The 20,000-nt window shown below is 37.2% G+C and overlaps 2 protein-coding genes across 2 annotated transcripts in view; one reads left to right on the top strand and one right to left on the bottom strand.

The window, feature by feature from the left end:
* The first annotated feature begins 342 nt into the window (after positions 1-342).
* On the top strand, positions 343-8,670 carry LOC125044706 (phospholipase A-2-activating protein-like). Its single transcript, XM_047641576.1, has 6 exons — positions 343-618; positions 1,599-1,786; positions 3,130-3,353; positions 3,981-4,141; positions 5,005-5,166; positions 5,586-8,670. Exons 1-6 carry the CDS (start codon positions 482-484, stop codon positions 7,072-7,074), a joined length of 2,361 nt encoding a protein of 786 aa, XP_047497532.1. The 5' UTR covers positions 343-481; the 3' UTR covers positions 7,075-8,670.
* A 1,719-nt stretch (positions 8,671-10,389) lies between these two features.
* LOC125044748 (sodium- and chloride-dependent GABA transporter ine-like) overlaps positions 10,390-20,000 on the bottom strand; it is a 9,811-nt gene continuing 200 nt past the window's right edge. The window contains exons 2-13 of the mRNA XM_047641642.1: positions 19,666-19,918; positions 19,373-19,524; positions 18,122-18,256; positions 17,638-17,851; positions 16,884-17,016; positions 16,353-16,487; positions 16,029-16,257; positions 15,771-15,898; positions 14,986-15,111; positions 12,574-12,774; positions 12,138-12,314; positions 10,390-12,005 (exon numbers count right to left, since the gene is read on the bottom strand). Of these exons, the coding sequence (XP_047497598.1) occupies positions 11,790-12,005; positions 12,138-12,314; positions 12,574-12,774; positions 14,986-15,111; positions 15,771-15,898; positions 16,029-16,257; positions 16,353-16,487; positions 16,884-17,016; positions 17,638-17,851; positions 18,122-18,256; positions 19,373-19,524; positions 19,666-19,826 (2,007 nt within the window). The 5' untranslated portion in view covers positions 19,827-19,918 and the 3' untranslated portion in view covers positions 10,390-11,789. The remainder of the gene's footprint in view (positions 12,006-12,137; positions 12,315-12,573; positions 12,775-14,985; positions 15,112-15,770; positions 15,899-16,028; positions 16,258-16,352; positions 16,488-16,883; positions 17,017-17,637; positions 17,852-18,121; positions 18,257-19,372; positions 19,525-19,665; positions 19,919-20,000) is intronic.

The raw sequence follows: 20,000 nt of genomic DNA, 5'->3' as shown, positions 1-20,000 counted from the left end.
ACTTACATTGTAGGTACTAGAGAGAGAGAAAAAACAACAACATACAAATGGAACGACTATTCACATGTGAATAAGCAATTACACATGTCCAACCTGTCCACAGTGTCCAGGCAGAAAAAATAATAGAAATTAACACTTGCAAATGGAATATATTTGCATTTCTGTAGTTAATCTTTAGCGGCGGATGTATATTTTACAAGACAAACTTGTTGATATGTAAACCAATAGTTTAGTTTAAAAATGGCAACGAGTTAAAACATTGCTGGAAAAAAACGAAAAATTATATTAAAACAAATAGATATCCAAGACTCTATCCTAGAGTGTATCCAGAAAATCCGGACAATAACAAGGGATCCATAAACAAAGCGATCCCAGGGTGACACAGCGGGATAGAGAACGAGAACGATTATCTGTCGAAGTGTATCCATTATTTTGTCCTCACGTTCAAAATATTAGCTTTTGTAAGACCGGGAGAGCGAGAATGGCCACGTACAAATTAAGATGTAATTTGTTAGGCCACAGCAAGGACGTGAGAGCAGTGGCCGGCACCCCAGAGGGCCATATACTCACTGCCTCTAGGGACAACACAGCCAGACTTTGGGGTCCTATCGAGGATGGGTAAGTGAAGAGGATGATGTTCTCTATCTTGCGCCGTTAAATGTGGAAGGTAATGTGTTACCCTCCGTATGAATTTGGTGAAAGGCTGTTCTTTTGTCTTGGTAGTGGGTTGGTATATGATTTTTTTTTATTATTGCATAATGTTTTGTAAAGCATGACAAATATATGATGAAGTTTAGTAGTGGCATACATTGTTAAGAATGTATGGAGATGACAATTTATTAAGAATAGAATTAAGGGTAGGTATTACAGACTTTCATAACAAAAGTTTTTTTTTCAAATAGATGTGTTAAGGGACCATACCAGAAAATTCAGATTTTCACTATCAGTTTATAGTAAATTACCTTATAGATTGACATGAGATTTAACAGGTTCAGAGAATTGGATTTTGCATCTTTTGGTGTCATATTTGGCCTTATTAGTGTGTCAATTAAATTTATATAACAGGCCTGCATCCGTCAAGAGAGTAAATCCCCAACTCAAACTAGTCAACACATGAACCCCACTCTAAATGTACAAACTGCAACAGAGTTGAACTAAAAACCTTCCTAATCCAGGGGCTGTGCTCCCAGACCCCCTTCCAATTGATGCATGTCTCCAGCCAATGTATACTTGAACCTTATCAACATCGTGAGCAACTTAGAAAATTTTGGTTGCATTATAATATTTGAATGTCTATTATAGGTATACTATCTGAATGCATTCAATTTTTTAAATTTATTACACCATATAGAATTAGAACATTATATTTGCACTAAAATGGAGCCTTTGCTGATCTCATATAATTTAAACATTTTTTTTAGCTAGGTCTCTTCTTAAATTTTTGAGACCCACAGTTATTATTTGTGTTCAATATTACTTTTGGTGAGAAACCATGCAAGACAAAAAAGTAATTACATGTCCAATTTTTCTACTGATGAATATATATATATATATATATATATATATATATATATAATTTATGATTTTTCAATTGACAGGATAAATTATGAACAGAAACAAGTGTACTCAAGTCATTCTGGCTACGTAACAAGTGTATGTGTTGTGCCTGGGAATGCCACCCACCCTGAGGGCTTGGTAGTGACAGGATCAAGAGACTCGACTATTTTGGCCCATGCAGTATCTGGTGGTCAGCCAGTGTACACTCTGGCAGGGCATTCCGATACTGGTGAGTTAAGTTGCATGTTTTATGGTTTAATCTGATGATATGATTTGCTATGTGTTTTCATATTTTTTCATAGTAACCTTCTATCAGTTTTATTCATATGTAAAGAATAAATGTGATAACTTTCAACTTTGTAGTCTGATAGTTGGTTTGTTAAAACTGGAAGAGGTCCAACCAAATTAATGTTCATATATATATGGATATTCACATATATGGAAATAGACATGGGCTTATATCTCTTTCTATATGTCCATCTTTCTACTAATTTATATGCACATATACTTCTATTTTGATGGATATGTATGTCTGTATGTAATATATATATATATATATATATATATATATATATATATATATATATATATATATATATATACACACATATACATATATATACATACATATACATACATAGACATAGACATAGACATAGACATAGACATAGACATATACATATACATATACATATACATATACATATACATATACATATACATATACATATACATATACATATACATATACATATACATATACATATACATATACATATACATATACATATACATATACATATACATACACATACACATACACATACACATACACATACACATACACATACACACATACACACATACATACGCAAACACACACATACATACGCAAACACACACATACATACGCAAACACACACATACATACGCAAACACACACATACATAAACACACACATACATACATACATATATAGATATATATAGATATAGATATATAGGTATACAGATAAGGATATATATATGTGTATATGTGTGTGTGTATATATATATATATATATATATATATATATATATATATATATATATATATATATATGACCTCTCACAGTTTTAACTAATTGGCCATATAACACTCTGTCTTTGGTGTATGACCGTGAAATATACATTTTCTGATATGTAAAATAGAATTATTCAAATGCCTGCAACAAAAATTTGCCTGTGTGAAACTTGAAACCCAGGGTTTTTTTGCAGTTGGGAGGAAAAACAGATGAGGGTTTGCAGTTCTTAGGGGGTTAATATGTATGACTGGATTTTATATTATTTATCTCTGTATTACACTTTCATGAGAAATATCTGACCAGCAAAAATCATTATATATATATATATATATATATATATATATATATATATGTATATATATTGCAAAGAGTAGTTGAACTAATCAAGTTACATATGTTCAATTATATGAAATAAAGATCTATTATCATATATCAAAATATATAATAATTTTAAAACTATAATACAAAGTGTGTGTATTTGCATTAATATTTGCATAAATTTTCTACAGTTTCAAGCCTGGAGTGGAAGAATGGCTTGTTGATCTCAGGGTCTTGGGACCATAGTGCTCGAGTGTGGAAGAACTGGGAATGTGTTCAAGAGCTGAAGGGCCATGAAGGTCCCTTATGGTCTGTGGTGGGGATACCCAGGGCCGGTGGAGATGTAGACCAACACCCAGTATCCATCTTGACGGCTTCAGCAGATAAACTCATCAAGTTGTGGGTAGAGGGCAAGGTAGGATCAAATGTCTACAGTTCAGTGAGAATTTAATGGAGTTGAATATTTATTTTCACAGAGAGTAGATCTGTTCTTTTGAGACCATTTGTAAAACGTAGAGTGATCATACAAGAATACAGGAATCAACCCAATGCTGCCGGGGAAAATGAATAAAAAATGGGGAAAATGCTGTGTTCATTTTTTATATTTTTTGTGAAATGTCTCTGCACATAGATGGCTCTGGTAGTGCTTAGTCACAAAGGAGTCAATTAGTTGACCCTTTGACCTTACCTGATTTGAATTGGTGGGAAAAATATATTTTTTACTAATGCAATGAATATCGATGGTGTTATTTTTATTATAAACATTATAATTACTATAATGTTTAAACATTAGTAACAGCAAAATAAGATAGCGTAAAATATTTTTGTAAATCAAAGAAAAGGGTGAACAGGTGAGACAGGCAGTACTCGTAATTGGCTCATTGGTGACTTAGTACAAGTGTAGCCATCTATGTGTAAAAACAATCAAACAAGTAACTCACAGTGGGCATGGCACGTATGTACATGTCATGCCCATCAACATTGGGTTAAGAAGAAATAGTGATCATCAGATTAATATCTTTTTCCTCTGTTTGAATTTTAGGTTTGCAAAACATTCTCTGGCCATAAGGACTGTGTTCGTGGACTTGCTGTGCTGAACAATGAAAGATTTTTCTCTTGCTCAAATGATGCTTCTGTGATATTATGGGCAATCTCTGGAGAATCACTTGCAACATATTATGGCCACACAAATTTTATATATTCGTAAGTTTTACAAACATAATGTATTTGTAGTCATAATATGATTCATTAGACCTATGGTGCAATAGGACAGTGGTTCTCAAACTTTAGGTAATTTCCGGAGGGTAATGAAGCTGTTTCTGGGGCAAATTAGGCACTTTATAAAAGTAATAGTTCTTTAGAGTCAAGTGTTAATTAATAATGAAAAATAAGTTAATGACTAAATAAACACAAATAAATTAACCAATAAATAAATATATGAATAAATAGATAATACAGAAATAAATAAATAATAGTTATCATAATGGAAAAAATATAAATTAATTTCTGATATATAAAATGCACAAAAAAATTCAGTATTCCAACATTTGTTTTTCTTTTTTGGTGATCAATCACAACACTGCAAAGTGTATGGATACCAAAAGTTTGAGAATCACTGCAAATAGAAATACTTAGTAAGGGGAAATGAAAACAATTAACTATGACATATTAGATAAAGTTAATTTCATGGAAGATGGATGTTTCAGCTCTTGTTGAGAGAACTTATAATTTCATTGTTCATATATGAGTGGCTGTTTTTTGAAAAGGGAATTCTTGATCTGTTTGTTTAACAGCCATGCATGGGAAGATAACTGTCAAAATGTTTTGAGGACTTGCAAACATCAGTGAAATGGGGAAACTATCCTTTCAGTTTGATGAACTGTCTGTATTATGAAAGACCCTTTTTGTGTTATCACCTAATATGAAGTCTGACAATAGTGCATCTGCTCAAAAGTTATTGGGCTATATCCAGTGAATGTATTTTATAGATTGGTTATTTTCTATTAATAGCTTTCTGTACATATAAGATTGACAGACAACTAACAGATCGTTACATGTTCTTGCAGCATATGTGTTCTTGGAAATGGAGGTTTTGTGACAGGAGGTGAAGATAGAACATTACGAGTATGGGGTTCAGAAGGAAACTGTATCCAGACAATCCATGTTCCAGCACAATCTGTATGGGCAGTAGCTTCCCTCCCTAATTCAGATGTTATTTGTGGGTCAAGGTAAGTTCAGGATAGGCTTCTTGGTTTAGGAATGGAATAACTTGAGTATAATTGAAAGAAAAAAAACAGCTATATTATATACAAAATATTAAAGATATGGTTTATATGAAAAAGATTATATGTTAGCTTCTTGCAGGAATAAATCATTTTCACACTTTCATGATTTTAAGTAATAATATGAAGTACAAAACTTTAAAATGTAAAAAAATGACCTTTACTGTTTTATACTATTCCTATGTTTACCAGGAAATTTACTGAGATATCAGCAGTCACCCCCCCCCCCCCATCTCCACCATCACCACCACCACCACCAAGAGAAAAGAAAAAAAAAGTGTTGGAGAGATGTATGAATTTTGCTGGGAAGAATAGCTCATTAGCATTATTAGATAGTTACAGCTAAAATATTCTTTTTCTTTCAGTGATGGGACCTGTAGAGTTTTTACTGCTGCAGCAGAGCGTCAGGCAGATCCATCTGATCAGAAGGAATTTGAAGAGAGTGTTGCTAATTCAACTATGGCTGTAGGAGACCTTGGTGGAGTTAAAAAATCAGAACTACCAGGTAGAGAAGCTCTGTTTGCTCCTGGGAAACGTGATGGTCATACAATAATGGTACGGGAAGGTGAGAAAGTGAATTGCTATTCGTGGTCAGTGGCCAGTCAGCAGTGGACGCCTGTTGGTGAAGTTGTTGGAGGAGCAGGAGGATCTCAGGGTACTTCAGGGAAAGTCTTGTATGAGGGCAAAGAGTATGACTTTGTCTTTGATGTCGAGTTGGATGAGGGAAACCGCCTGAAACTACCATACAATTTGAGTGAGGATCCATATTTTGCAGCTCAGCGCTTCATACACAAACACGAATTACCTCAAGAGTTTCTTGACCAAGTAGCTACGTTCGTAATCAATAACACAAAGGGAATGACTCTAGGAGTCGAAGGTAACAGTGAAATGGCTGACCCATTTACTGGTGGTTCTCGATATGTGCCAGGAAACGCATCAGGATCAGGAGGAGGCTCAGATCCTTTCACAGGTGGCAATAGGTATGTTCCAGCAGCAGCAAGGCCCAGCACAGGATCTGGTGCCATGGTAGACCCCTTCACTGGAGCTTCAAGCTATTCTACTCAAGGATCTGCTTTCCCTACTTCTCATTTCTTCCCACAAAGAATACCTTTAAGGTTTGAAGCTTGTAATGCTTCTGGAATGACTGCAAAATTAATTGAATCAAATGATAAATTGGCTCCTGAGGCTCAGTTATCAAAAGAAATGCTGGAAGGATTAGTTGGAGCAGTGTCAGGAACAGGTGATACCAACCCACAGCTCCTGGCTCCATTAGAAAAAGCATTACAGTGGCCAGCAGAACTTGTGTGGCCTGCTCTTGATGTGCTGAGACTGGCTTTGCGTTCAGAACCAATGCAGAAGGAGTGGTTGGCGGATGATAGAGGAGATGCATTAGTCAGTTTGCTTGTGACTCTAATTCAACCTCCTTCACCAACCACTGCACAGCTTTTGGCTCTTCGTTGTTTTGCCAACATGGCAGCTCATGAACCAGGTCGTTGTGTCTTGACAAGGGCTATGGCACAGGTTGTGTCTGCTACAGTTGGAATATCTCCCTATCCTAATAAGAATGTAGAAATTGCTGCTGCCACTGTTTTGCTTAATTATAGTGTCACTTTAAGCAATATTGAAGATCAGTGTCAAATTCTCAGTGGTGCCAGTGTGGTTGCCATATCTGCAAAGGATCCTGAGGCACAGTTTAGGACCCTGGTAGCTTTGGGAACATTACTGTGTCAAAGTGACAAGTGTCGCTCATTTGCAGGCTCACTGGACCTAAAGCCAGTTGTACAGAGTCTATCAAATATTACAAACCCATCCAAGGTGGGAGAGTGTGCAGGTCATGTGCTGCGATTGCTTTAATACATAATGACTTTGTAGTCTACTTTGATAAAGGCCTTGAAATTTAAGTGTGAAAAATACAGGTTTTGAATGTTTTATGCAATATTGATTTATGAGTATTTTGACGCATTTATTTTCAGTTCTTATAATGATTTCCATTTGTAAATTGTTAATTTCTCAGTGAGTGCATGCACAGTAGACTCAATAATGTAATAGTTTTATTTCATTTATTTTTTTCTTTTATTGTAGTATACACACAGCACCCATTGCATGAGACATTTGAAATACTTTTCTGTGAGTTGATAATGGAAAATAGATAGTAGTAAAATATAAGAGGTATTCTAAGTTAATATATTCATAAATGATACACTTTCTAAATAAAGGTTAATTGAAAACGATTTTGCATAACCTGCATTAAAACTTACTTGTGGTTTATGAATCTGAACTGACAAATCTTTTTTAGCAGTCTTTTTCAAATAGGCATATGAATAATTTTTGGAAAGAAACAAAGGGATTAGAATGGAGTCATCTATTCGTTGAACAAAATGTTAGATGGCAAATCAAAGAGTGAATTTCTCTCTATTTATTAACTAGACAGGGCACAATCACTCTACATACAGAATGTAACAAAATGCCTGATATTCAGAGTATGCAGACATAATGATTGATATGGTTTCTGCACTGGTGGTGCTATTGTTGCAGTTCAAATAGTGCAAAAGAAGAAATCCTACCAAGATGTTCAGTGAAGTCCTCCTTAAAATAATCAAATCTCAATAGGAGTTCCTTTCTTGTAATCTCTGTAATGGCTGAGAGGGCAGGTTAAAACAAATGATGTCACTATACTGTTAAAAATCCAATTAATGGTGAATATTTATTTTTCCCAGTTGGTGGTTTATGGGTCTGTTTTTTCCAAATTCTGACTCCATTTTTCACAGTAAATCAATGGGTAACTATAAAGATGGAGTTGAAAGGTACATCTAATTGTGTAATTATTTTAGATTTCTTTGTCACATGTCACTAAATTTAGAATTGTGAAAAATGTATTTTTTCTTTTTCATTATCCTTTTGAAGAAAGGGCAAACAAAATTCATTGTGACAAAAAAAAAAAAAAAAAAAAAAAAAAAAGAGAGATTAATTTCACAGTGCAAGAGATATATTTGAAAGAATTATTTACATTAGCAGATATACCTTTATTACCTACTGCACCAATTCTCATTGAATTTTGCAGCAGATTTTGGTAGAAGCCATGATATTTGTTATTTCAAGTAATGAGATCATTGGGATTTTTTGCTTAAAAATTTTGTCAATAGTCAAATAGTGGGACTAAGTTATCCATTTTCACATATGCTTTATGTCAACTCTTTTTAAATATGCCCTAAAGTGTATATATCAGTAAGTTTTAGGAAAGATCATAAAATATTATTATATGAGAAATAACAATATTTGAGGTTTCAGTACCCTACAAACTACAGGAAAATGGAAAAGCCAATGTATCAAGGGTAGTAAGTTTTTACAGTTGGGGGCAATGATTTTCGCCTGCTATTTTCATGTCTATCACAAAATGGATTTGTTTGTAAGAAAAAAATAAATAATTGCCAAGGTTTGGCACTCATCTTATGGCAATGCTTTTTATGCAAAATACTGACCCTCATGTTTGGTGCATTATTGATTCCCATTACTTAGGGGGAGCTATATAAACATGATTGGCATTCATTCTCAGAAAATGTCTAATTTCCAGAAGGCTTTAGATATACAGTAATGTTAATTTTCAGGGAGGGAAGAAGAGGAGCAAGGTATATTTTAAAGGCAAAAAAGAAAACATAATATGAGGTCAATTATCCCCCTTTATTAACAAATATTGGCTGATATTGGTAGATATTCTTGAGTTCTATGAAATTCACTGCATCACTGTACATACATCTAAAGCTAATCAACAAAAATTATGGTATTACAAAGCACTTATAGTAAACTGTTTTATATGCAAAGAATCACTAGTCTATGAAGTAAAATACATAGTAAATATTGTGTAATGAAAATATTTTAACATTCATGTTGAGCATCAAGTCCATGAATCTTCCAAAAAGGTACTCTTCTTTACCTAACTGTATTATGAAGAAAAAAAGGCAATGTCTGAGGTCCCCAAGTCCCATCCCCCTGAAATTACAACAACAACAACAACAACAATAATAATAGCCAAGGAAACAGAGACTGAGACCCAATGCTGGGGATCTCCCCTACCTTGGACCTCAGCCCTCACTCAACTAACTCGCCTTCTCTTCATGTCCTTTCTTTTTCCCTTTTCTTGAACCCCTTCCAATATCCACTGCCTAAGGTGTGAGAGGCATGTTGAAAGGATGAAGGCAGACTTTGTGCCAGTTACCTACATGGGCTTGGTATTCCCCTGTTTAGTTGTATACCCCTCAAGTGGACCCTCAAGGTGGACCATTTACTCTAGGTATACAATTGCCAGTAATGAAGATTATGTACCTTTATTTGGCAGTAAGGCTTGCCCCCTTTGTCAACGGGCCCTACTGATTTTAACTCCCCAGTTCCCTGGTCCCAGGCTCTCCTTTGACCACGACTCTGAACACTACTACTATCTTCTTCAAAGTGCATAATGTCTGCAGTATTAGTTCTCTCAACACCACTCCCTCTTCCACATGGCTCTGTCCTTCTACTACCCCCACCTCTACACACCTTTGGAGTATTCTGTTTAGCCACACCAAATGGGATCGATTTTTGTAATCCCCTCTACAACTCCTCCTCCAGCAATGCTCCTGACGTATCACATTTACATCAGAAATTCGGGCTAAAGCATTATTTACCTTGACTGACCTCACTGGCAAATCCATTCCTGCCCAGCCTCATCCCTCCCTCAATACTTGTACCTGAACTGTCTCAATCTCTCCAGCACACTGCCCTGTCTATGACAAGGATTGGCTAACCAGGTCATGATCGATCAAACTACTCAGCACAAAAATACACATGTGCCAATTGTAGTGGCTCACATATTGTATTTTATAGGGATTGCCCTACCCATAAATTTGAGTCTGCAGGGGCAATTCTCAAATTCAAACTTGGTCTCACTTTACCAGTGGTGGATTTTTTTTTTTTAGGGGGGGGGGGGCAACTGGGGGCAGTTGCCCTCCCCTTGCTGCTCTGTAACTGGTCGGGCGCCCCCTTTCTATGAAATGATATTTGATATACTGACGGAGGAACCTCATGGGCTTCATTGTCCTCGGATCATCAAAAAATGAAACATAGAATGACAATCTTTCTCTGTAGAGGTAGTGGCAGGGTATAAAAAGTAGCTTGGCTAAAACTTTCCATTAACGATTTTCAAACCACTCAAAGTGAGCATGACCTACGGTGTAAACTAAACCGATTTCCTACAGCAACATAGTGATGGTACAATATCAATCAATTACCTAAGGTTTATAAGGGCCCCCCTTTATCAACTGCTTCCCCTTCAGAATAGTTTTGGATCTGCCCCTGCATGAGGTAAGACAAGAAGCACACGTATGAGGTTTTTCTCTTACTACTCCAGAGCTGTCCTTTGCTCTGCTAATCATCTAAGCATGACCCAAGATGACATGCCTACACCTTACCCTTCCTCCAATCTCTTTGCACCCATTCTCTCAACACTCAAAATGACTGTCTACATCCATCCTCCTCTTACTCATGTTCCCATTAAACCCCTTCCTTCCACTCCATCCCAACACATCCCATTCCCTCCTGCTTTATCTACATCATCCCACTTCCATTCCTGGATTGTCTTCTTGCTAAAACTGTGATCTAAGATCTAATCACCCTTGTTAATTCCTACCTTAGCCCATTTACTCACCCTCTCTACCCTCACCCCTTTTTGCCCCTTTCAGTGATATGTTATTCTGAACTGTTATACGACTTTTGACTAGCACATTTAATCATCAACTAATCCCCTCTCTTTACCCTTTTCACTACTATATCTTTTTGTGTATAGCATAGTTATTTGCTCTGTAACAAACTTATTACCTGGCTGAAGAAAAAAATATATAAAACAGGATGTTATGGTGGTCACCAAAGTAATTCACCTGGGTTGAGTTACACAGTAGCCCTCACATGTTGTGATCTGGGGAAACACCACTGAAGGAAGGGATGCCACTTGACAAAGTAAATCAGTTATCAAAGCTATATGGTATCAGATGCCATAGGGCAGAAACATGCATTAAATATGTGTGTCAAATAAGACATCACAACCCCTTAAAGCAATAAACTATGCTTTGAACTCATGGAACCTGGAAAAAATGGCTAGCAAAAGATCGACTAAAAGAGGACAGCGATTGTAGCCAGCAGTCCCACGAACTTGATACTTGTTTCATGTTTCTTGAAACAAATGTGATTCCGATCTTTGCTTCAAAGGAAAGGTCATAAGAGGTAAAATAATTGTTTGTTCTGTGTTTGGCAATGCATAACATTGCAACAGAAAGAAAGATGCAATATCTAATTATTGTACACTGTATGTCAGTCTCAGAATCACTTAGTTCATTGAAATGCACACTATGAAAAAATATCTACACATTTTTTGGTGTTAGAAAGGGATTCTAACTCATATGAACACAAAATATGAGTAGCCCTTGAATGTTGACTCGTTAGGCGACATCTTCAAACATCCAAAATTATTCTAGTTCACGTTCGGCTCTTCGACCTAATTAGAGACTGAAGGTATTGTCGATTGCTGTCCATTTTTTAATATCTCACACTAGTCTATCATAGGTTTCTGTTAGATTCATTCCATTCTCTTGATTTGGAGCCACAGTTCCTCTGTTTTCAGCCAAAGGGTAATCACACGCTACCAGCTTCATTTGATCACGAACCCCTTCCCTTGGAAAATAACTTCCGTTCAGGCAGGTGTGGGTTCTTGCACAGCAGGAGCACTGCTCTATTTTAGGACGTGTGGCACTCTTAATTTTCTGAAAAACAAAAACAAAACAATATATCAATCATATGTTTAACTTTATACGCACGAGGTGAGTTGTCTGAATGCTGTTGCCATGCGTGCACAATTTTCCATTTCTGCCATTCCACAAGAGAATTGTACGTACTTCCCAGAGGGTGGAACCTTTAGACCTGGTTATTTCAACCACAGCGAGGATTGGAGTCGGGAGAATGGACAAGGACGCAATTATCCAACCAGTGCCAATCGCCCAGTTTGGATATTTATATTTGCCATTATCGTACGTTGGGTCTTTGTAGTCAACAAGAGAAAATATCCATATTGCCTGCGAGTAAACGTGAAACAGAAAAATTAGGAAGGTAGTTTATCTCTTTATTGCCCCTTTCACAAAAATAAACGCAACAATATATGTAGGACGTAGACAAACAAAGGGTTACTAATAGCATATATATCTATATATATCTATCTATCTAAATATATATATTTATATATCATTCTGTTTCCAGAAATCTTGATTGCTGATATAATCATAAACAAACAAGCATAGCTCTCCCGTTATCTCTTTTATCGCTCACTATACTTACAAAAATGAGCACGGGAGCAGCAAAGGACCAACAACAACGGAAATAAAGCGACGGTAGTTTTCCGGTCATTTCCTTTAGGTTTTCAGCTAATCTCCCAGCGCCGTATATCCACACCACAGCTATTATTTCGAAGAAGGCCACGTACATGAGAGAAACGGATGCTGCATAGTAGTCAATTAGCTGGAAAAAGTAGATGCCTCCCTGAAAAAAAATGGACGAAGTATGTCAGATATATTAGTAAGAAATCGTGTTATGTTAAAATAAAACATGAAAAGTATATTTACTCATTTGCGAAGTCTTATCAACGGATGTTATTACCCCAGTCTGTATCAGTTATAAAGAGCACAGGGTGCCAAATGCAGAGACTTTCGTATTTACCCGGTTGCTAGATAAAGAAGCAGGGTGAATGAAGAGTTGTTACACACACACACACACACACACACACACACACACACACACACACACACACACACACACACACACACACACACACACACACACACACACACACACACACACACATACATACACACACACACACACATATATATTTATTTCTTTATTTCTTTATCTATCTACATACATATGTGTATATATAAATGAATATATATATATATATATATATATAATTGTATTGCTGAATGAGCACTGCATGGATGGTGAGAAATACAACTTCTTTTGTGTCTTTCGATTTGTGTAGTTCGAACACCGAATGTTTGTCTCTGTATGGGGTGTACTGATGTCCACATTGGTGTTTGTGCATTCGTGTATCTGCTAACGAATATATACGCGGGGCTATAAACATATCTTGTTTCAATTATTTTTTATACTTGGAGTGAGTATGTAAGGAATATGATGATAGCTTTTGTATTCGATCGTTCTTGTATATCTAACACGTACAATAATTTGATGTTTGTCAGAGAGAACAGTTGAAATATAATTTGTTTTATATGTTCATTAGGTAAGTGGATTCCCAGATAAACATGGATTATCAAGCATGGTACTCGCTGACTATAAAATGGAACTACACTCTATTGGTCTTACCAAACCAACATACTAAAAACTACTGCTACTACTACCTAAAAAAAAATCACTTCTTTCATTGTGACTGTATGAACAGCCATTGATAGTCACGTGATGCATCAACAAGATGGGAAGAACAACTGCGCCATCTACAGGAAACCTAACAAGGTTTACAAAAAACATCTGCACACCCATAAACTTTCGATACTTAATGTCTATCATTATAACAGAGTAGCCGCACCATTTTCTCTAGTGAAAGAGATTGTCAAATAGCTAGTGTTGGATTGCTTCACATGTTAACAGTGTGACACTCATCAATACTTCAATTATGACTGCAGCGTTTCTTCTCGGCGACTTCAACACGCGCTGATAATGAGAGGCAAGAATGGCGTGAGAAACACACACTCGTGTAAGGGATGCTTCTGATGAAAAAAGCGCAGCAGCAATAAGCAAAAGGTCGTGTGACATAGGAGTGACCTTGGTGTCCGAGGCCTCGGCATTTTTGCATCTGAGCTAATGTAACGTGAATTACATCAAGTAAATCAGTCCTTTTGTGGACTTTCCTGCAATTTTAAGTGCTTTACCTGCACTTTCAGTTATTTGATTTTGGAGTTAACACGAGACTACACAGTAGGCGTAGTCAGCAGCCCACCTCAGACCGGCAGCACTCTTCTATACCAGAGGGCCAGAGTTCCCTTGTGGACTCCCGTATTCGATTGGGAGGTGGGCAGCTAAAGATAATGAATTGCAGAGTTAAAGGAAACGGTTAAGGAAATGATGAATCATTAAAGAATTGAATAATACAATTCATCAAGTTGCTGAATCAACCAAGCAAAAGCAGCATCATAAGGAGGATGATACCAAATCACAATCTGGATCACATCTAGTCCAGGCGGCTCCTGCTAGGACTTTGTCTGGTTTTTGGTCTGTTTCTCGGAACAGATCATCGTCTACTGGGCGTCTCCCTGGCAACGAGACATGGGAGGCCTCTAGGTAGTGAGGGAGAGGAGAACGAACCTTCCTCCCCAAAAAATAAAATTAAAACCGTCTGCAGAGCGCAATCGCTCCCATGCCGTAATTGCTTGGGCAACGACGATATGACGATTGCGGGTATGATCTTGGGAAAGTCTCTGACCATACCTGTGCAAACATTCTCAATGAGACTGAGATCTGGCGATTTGGGTGGATGTGGCACAGCATAAACTCGGGGTGGTGCTGAAATTACGCCTTCATGTGGATGGGGCTGTCATCCTGGACAAGGTTAAATGTCACCGAATCGGTTAACACCATGGATTTCACCGATGGTAGAAACATCTCATCCAGGATTTCCATATAGGCTACTTCTGCTTCTGTGAATTATTTAACGACAAAGAGTAGAGTTTATCTTACCTCCATTACATTCGGAAGACCACAGATGAAAGAAACGAAGCATACAATCATAACAAGAAACTCATGGTGCTTCAGGTGCTTCTTGATCCACTTTGGAAACTCATCTTGAAGAGAAGTAATAATAACCTGTAACAAAATGTTCAAGTTTACTAATACGGAAGCATTTGAGGTATAACCAAATGTGTAGATAAAATTCGCCCTTTCTGTAACACACGAGTTGTTTTTTTTATGAACTTTTATTTCTCTCACTTCCACAGTTCACTTACGACTAGTTGGCACTTTCGAGCTAAGCTTCATCTTTATTCATTGCAAATAGGAAATATCTTTATTCTTGTTTTTTTCTTTGTTTCCTCTTCGAGAATTATTTGACCATTGTTATTACTGCATAAAATATCATAAAAATGGTCAGGGTAAAAAAAGGGGGCAGAGCTTATGACATCATCACGTCTTAGCCAACGAGAGTGTGCCATGAGATATCAGATATAATAATGATCTGTATAACTTACTCCATATTATCATAATTATGAGAAGTAAAAGCAAAATCACCCTCTTTTATTTATGTTAATGAAAAGTTCCGTACCATTAATAGACGTCAGAATACTTACGGGGAAAAGGCAATTTTATTTTTGGGTTCAATAGCCTAAATGGAAGTGGAGCTACCTGGTTATATGTAATTCAAGAATAAACTTTTTTCAGTAGCTTCCCTTAAATGACTTAACAAAAATCTAAACCATTTGCATAATCACAGGTAAATCATTCGAAATCATTCAGCATCTTCAGCTTACCTCAACATTGGCAAACTGTGAGTCCAGACCAAAGATAAGAAGCATGAAGAAGAAGAGGACGGACCACACCGCTGCATATGGCATCTTGGCGAGCGCTTGAGGGTACACTGTGAACACCAGACCTGGACCTTGGATGAAATAATAACGCGATGACTAATATTTCTTTAGTTTTGATGACCACAGTTCTCTACAGAATTCATAAACAATGACAGCGTTCTAAAACAAAGAACACTGAAAATGGTGTAAAAGAGTTCCTACCTTGGGCGACAACATCGTCAATATCTTTGCCTTGTTCCAGGGCAATGTTTCCAAGGGTTGAGAACACAATCATCCCAGACAAAAGGGACGTGAACGCGTTGGTAAGGCAGATGGCCCACGTATCCAAGACGATATTGTTGTCAAGCTTATTGTAGGAAGCAAATGCTATTAGCGATCCGAAGGCAATACCAATGCTGTTAAAATTCTGAGCAGCAGCGTTGACCCACACCTGAAACGGAGAACGAATAGTGGTTTACACAAACTTAATCCGATATGGATTCTAATGCTGTAGATAAGGGTAATTTAGGCGTCTTGTAGTTATACCTGGGCATCCAGAAGCAGCTCCCACTGAGGTTTAAAGAAGTACTGGAGCCCATTATTAGCTCCCGGAAGTGTCAGTGCTCGCCAGAGAAAAGCACCGAGCAGAAGGTACGGAACGGTCGCCGTCACGTACACAACCTGGAAAAGGGGAAGGGAACTGCGTCTAATGCCACGAAACCTAAAACATACGTACATACTCAAAGCTTTCGTTGGTGCTTATCATATAATTTTGATAGTGGATTCAAACACACATGTACATAAGTTTATCTGTATATGTCTATCCATCTCTATCCATCTCTCTCTCTCTCTCTCTCTCTCTCTCTCTCTCTCTCTCTCTCTCTCTCTCTCTCTCTCTCTCTCTCTCTCTCTCTCTCTCTCTCTCTATTTCTCTCTCTCTCTCTATGTAATTGTATATATACACAAAACGTGTGTGTGTGTGTGTGTGTGTGTGTGTGTGTGTGTGTGTGTGTGTGTGTGTGTGTGTGTGTGTGTGTGTGTGTGTGTGTGTGTGTGTGTGTGTGTGTGCGAACTTACTTTTCCAGACGACTTGATGGACTTCCAGATGCAAAAGTAGACCAAGATCCAGGCGGCCACGAGAGCCAGCGCCAGCTCCAGCCTGACAGACCCCATCGCCTCTATCCCCTCACTCCGTTGCAGAACGACTTTGCTATAAAAAAGACATTTGGTGGATCTAAAGCAAGTAATTGATCTTTATTCAGTAGCGATTCTCTAATATATGAAATTTGCTACTCTTTAAGTCTACAAAAGATACAATCTGCTGTGATTTTTAGGTAAGTAATGGTAATCGTGATTCTCTCGTTTGAATAACTCCTCGATGTCTATCACCAATACTGTTTACGTCTACCGATTTTTCGTTGAAATGATCGCCTTGTGTTCATGCCAACTTGCTCTTAAATGTCATCTACAGTTCATACGACGTACTATGAACTAATTTTGAAAAGGAATTAAAAAAGACCTTGGTTATCGACTGCGGGACTTACGGTATATATATTTTAGCGACATGAATATTAAACAAAAGAGACGGCGTATTGAGTCAAATCAAGTTGGATTTTTATTAAGGACGGGTGTAACATTCACTCATTAGCATGGGTACTAACTAGTCTAATTAGTTGACATTAGTTTAGTATTATTCTCTTCTGATGAATGGTAAACATTGATTGTTAGTATCTACAGAAATTGAGAGTTATTATCATCTGGCAAAACAACATACGGAGAAACCATACATATATTAAAAATATGTGTTAAAAATTTGAAGAAAAAAACTAACTCAAAATATTCCTCTGTGGCTGACTTGCTATCGTTCGGTGCTGTGACGTTGGCGCCATATTCGTCAAAACAAGTGTCGGCCCAGGTAGCGTTGCAGGTCTTCCACGGCAGATCTTCAGTGAAAGACTGGATGGTGTAGAAGATGGACCACGCCATGATGATGTTGTAGTAAGTCCCCACCAGGAAAGACATCACCACGGTTCCTACTCCAGCTCCTGAAAAGATACCCAGGAGAGGGATTAAAAATGGTCCTTGACATTTTTAGACTACGAAAAGGAGAGATAAAAAATCCGAATTTACAAACGGGGTGACGGAAATGTGTGATAGAAATTACGAGGATCTTGGGTGATGTTCACTACTAAATGAAAACTAATATTAGACTTTATTAGTTTCAGAAGTAGACATAAAGATACCAATGGCAACCAATGGAATTAGCCGAATGCATGTTACCTTGGAGGTAGTAGTGCTATAAGCCCAGCAGTTACCTTTCAGCAAGGGGCAGAGTTTGGCGAGGGCTCCCACGGGGCCCCTCCGCGTGAATTGGCCCACCGTCAGTTCCATGAGGAGCAGGGGGATGCCACACACGAACAGCATTGTGAAGTAAGGGATTAGGAATGCGCCTGAGGAAAAAGTGCAAGCGGAATCTAAGAAGATGAAAGTATAAAGGTTTGAAAGTAATACAGGTGACAGAAATATGTATTCATAGACACACACACACACACACACACACACACACACACACACACACACACACACACACACACACACACACACACACACACACACACATACACACACACAGACACACACACACACACACACACACACACACACATATATATATATATATATATATATATATATATATATACATATATATACACACACATATGTATATATATACATATGTGGGTATATACATATATATATATATATATATATATATATATATATATATATGTATGTATATATATACTTGTATATATATGCATATGCGTATATATGAGTGTATATATATATATATATATATATATATATATATATATACATATATACACACACACACACACACACACATATATATATATATATATATATATATATATATATGTATACATATGTGTGTATATATATATATATATATATATATATATATATATATGTGTGTGTGTGTGTGTGTGTGTGTGTGTGTGTGTGTGTGTGTGTGTGTGTGTGCATATTTATATATATATATATATATTTCATATATATATGTATATATATATATATATATATATATATATCTCGGTATGTATGTTTCGTTTACTGAAACCCATCTTATAAATAACACTATAGCTGATGATGAAAAAATTAAAAACAGGAAGACGCATACCTGCATGTATTTTAGCATCTTTGAATCACTAAAAATAACACTACTGGCCATCGCCCCACACCCCCGAGTCCTGCCCCCTTGTCAATGACACAAATGGCGCCAATATCACATGCTTGATAGCTTTAACCTTCCTAACCTTCAGCAAATCACGTTAACACTTTTCAGTCATTTCCCTCCATCCAAAAGATAGAAACCCAATAGACAGAATAAAGACTATGGTAGAACTAGAACTGTAAAGAATATTGACATTATGCATAATCGAGGATGAAACGTAAGAATGCTATAGAATAAGGAGTTAATGAGAGATTAAGAGAAATAGAGACAATGAGATCGGTAGTAGAGAACGGCAGGAAAAGTGACTCACCTCCACCGCTCTTATAACACAGGTAAGGGAATCTCCATAGATTACCCAGACCAACAGAATAGCCAATGCACGACAGCACAAACTGTAGTTTGTTGGCCCAGTTCAGCCGTGCCTGTGCGTCCTCCTTGGTGCCAGACCGCTTATCCTCTCGACTATACCAGTACAAAAAAGACATGAATGATAAATATTTAAACTTGCACTCAAAAAAAAAAAAAAAAAAAAAAATGCATAAGCATATAATCTCGAAAACGTGTTCCCGGACGTGGAAGACATTAAGGTCCTCCCTTACCTACCTCTCCAGCTCCAACAGTGTCTCCTTGTCCTTCTCTGTGTTCGTTTTCTCATCGGGAAGGCTCGTGGCGGTGGTCGTTGAGCTGACCTCCCTTCTTACCTCTCCTACATGCCCGCACTGCTCATCTTTCCCCTTAGAATTTCCGACGGGGACCTGATACATGGTGTTTTTCGCTCGGTACTCAACGCCGTCAGGATTCAGTCGTGGCTGCTTGGCTGAATACCCAGTAGGAATGACCTCTCACCGTCAGCTATCTTTAATTATTTCAAAAAGCGATGGTTAAACGATCTCTTTTTTTTTGTCAAAGATACAAATCTTGCTGCAAAAGCTCCGTGC

This window comes from Penaeus chinensis, chromosome 36 (genome assembly GCF_019202785.1).
Source record: "Penaeus chinensis breed Huanghai No. 1 chromosome 36, ASM1920278v2, whole genome shotgun sequence".
Classification (NCBI taxonomy): Eukaryota; Metazoa; Arthropoda; class Malacostraca; order Decapoda; family Penaeidae; genus Penaeus; species Penaeus chinensis.
This window is presented reverse-complemented; position numbering and strand designations above follow the sequence as displayed.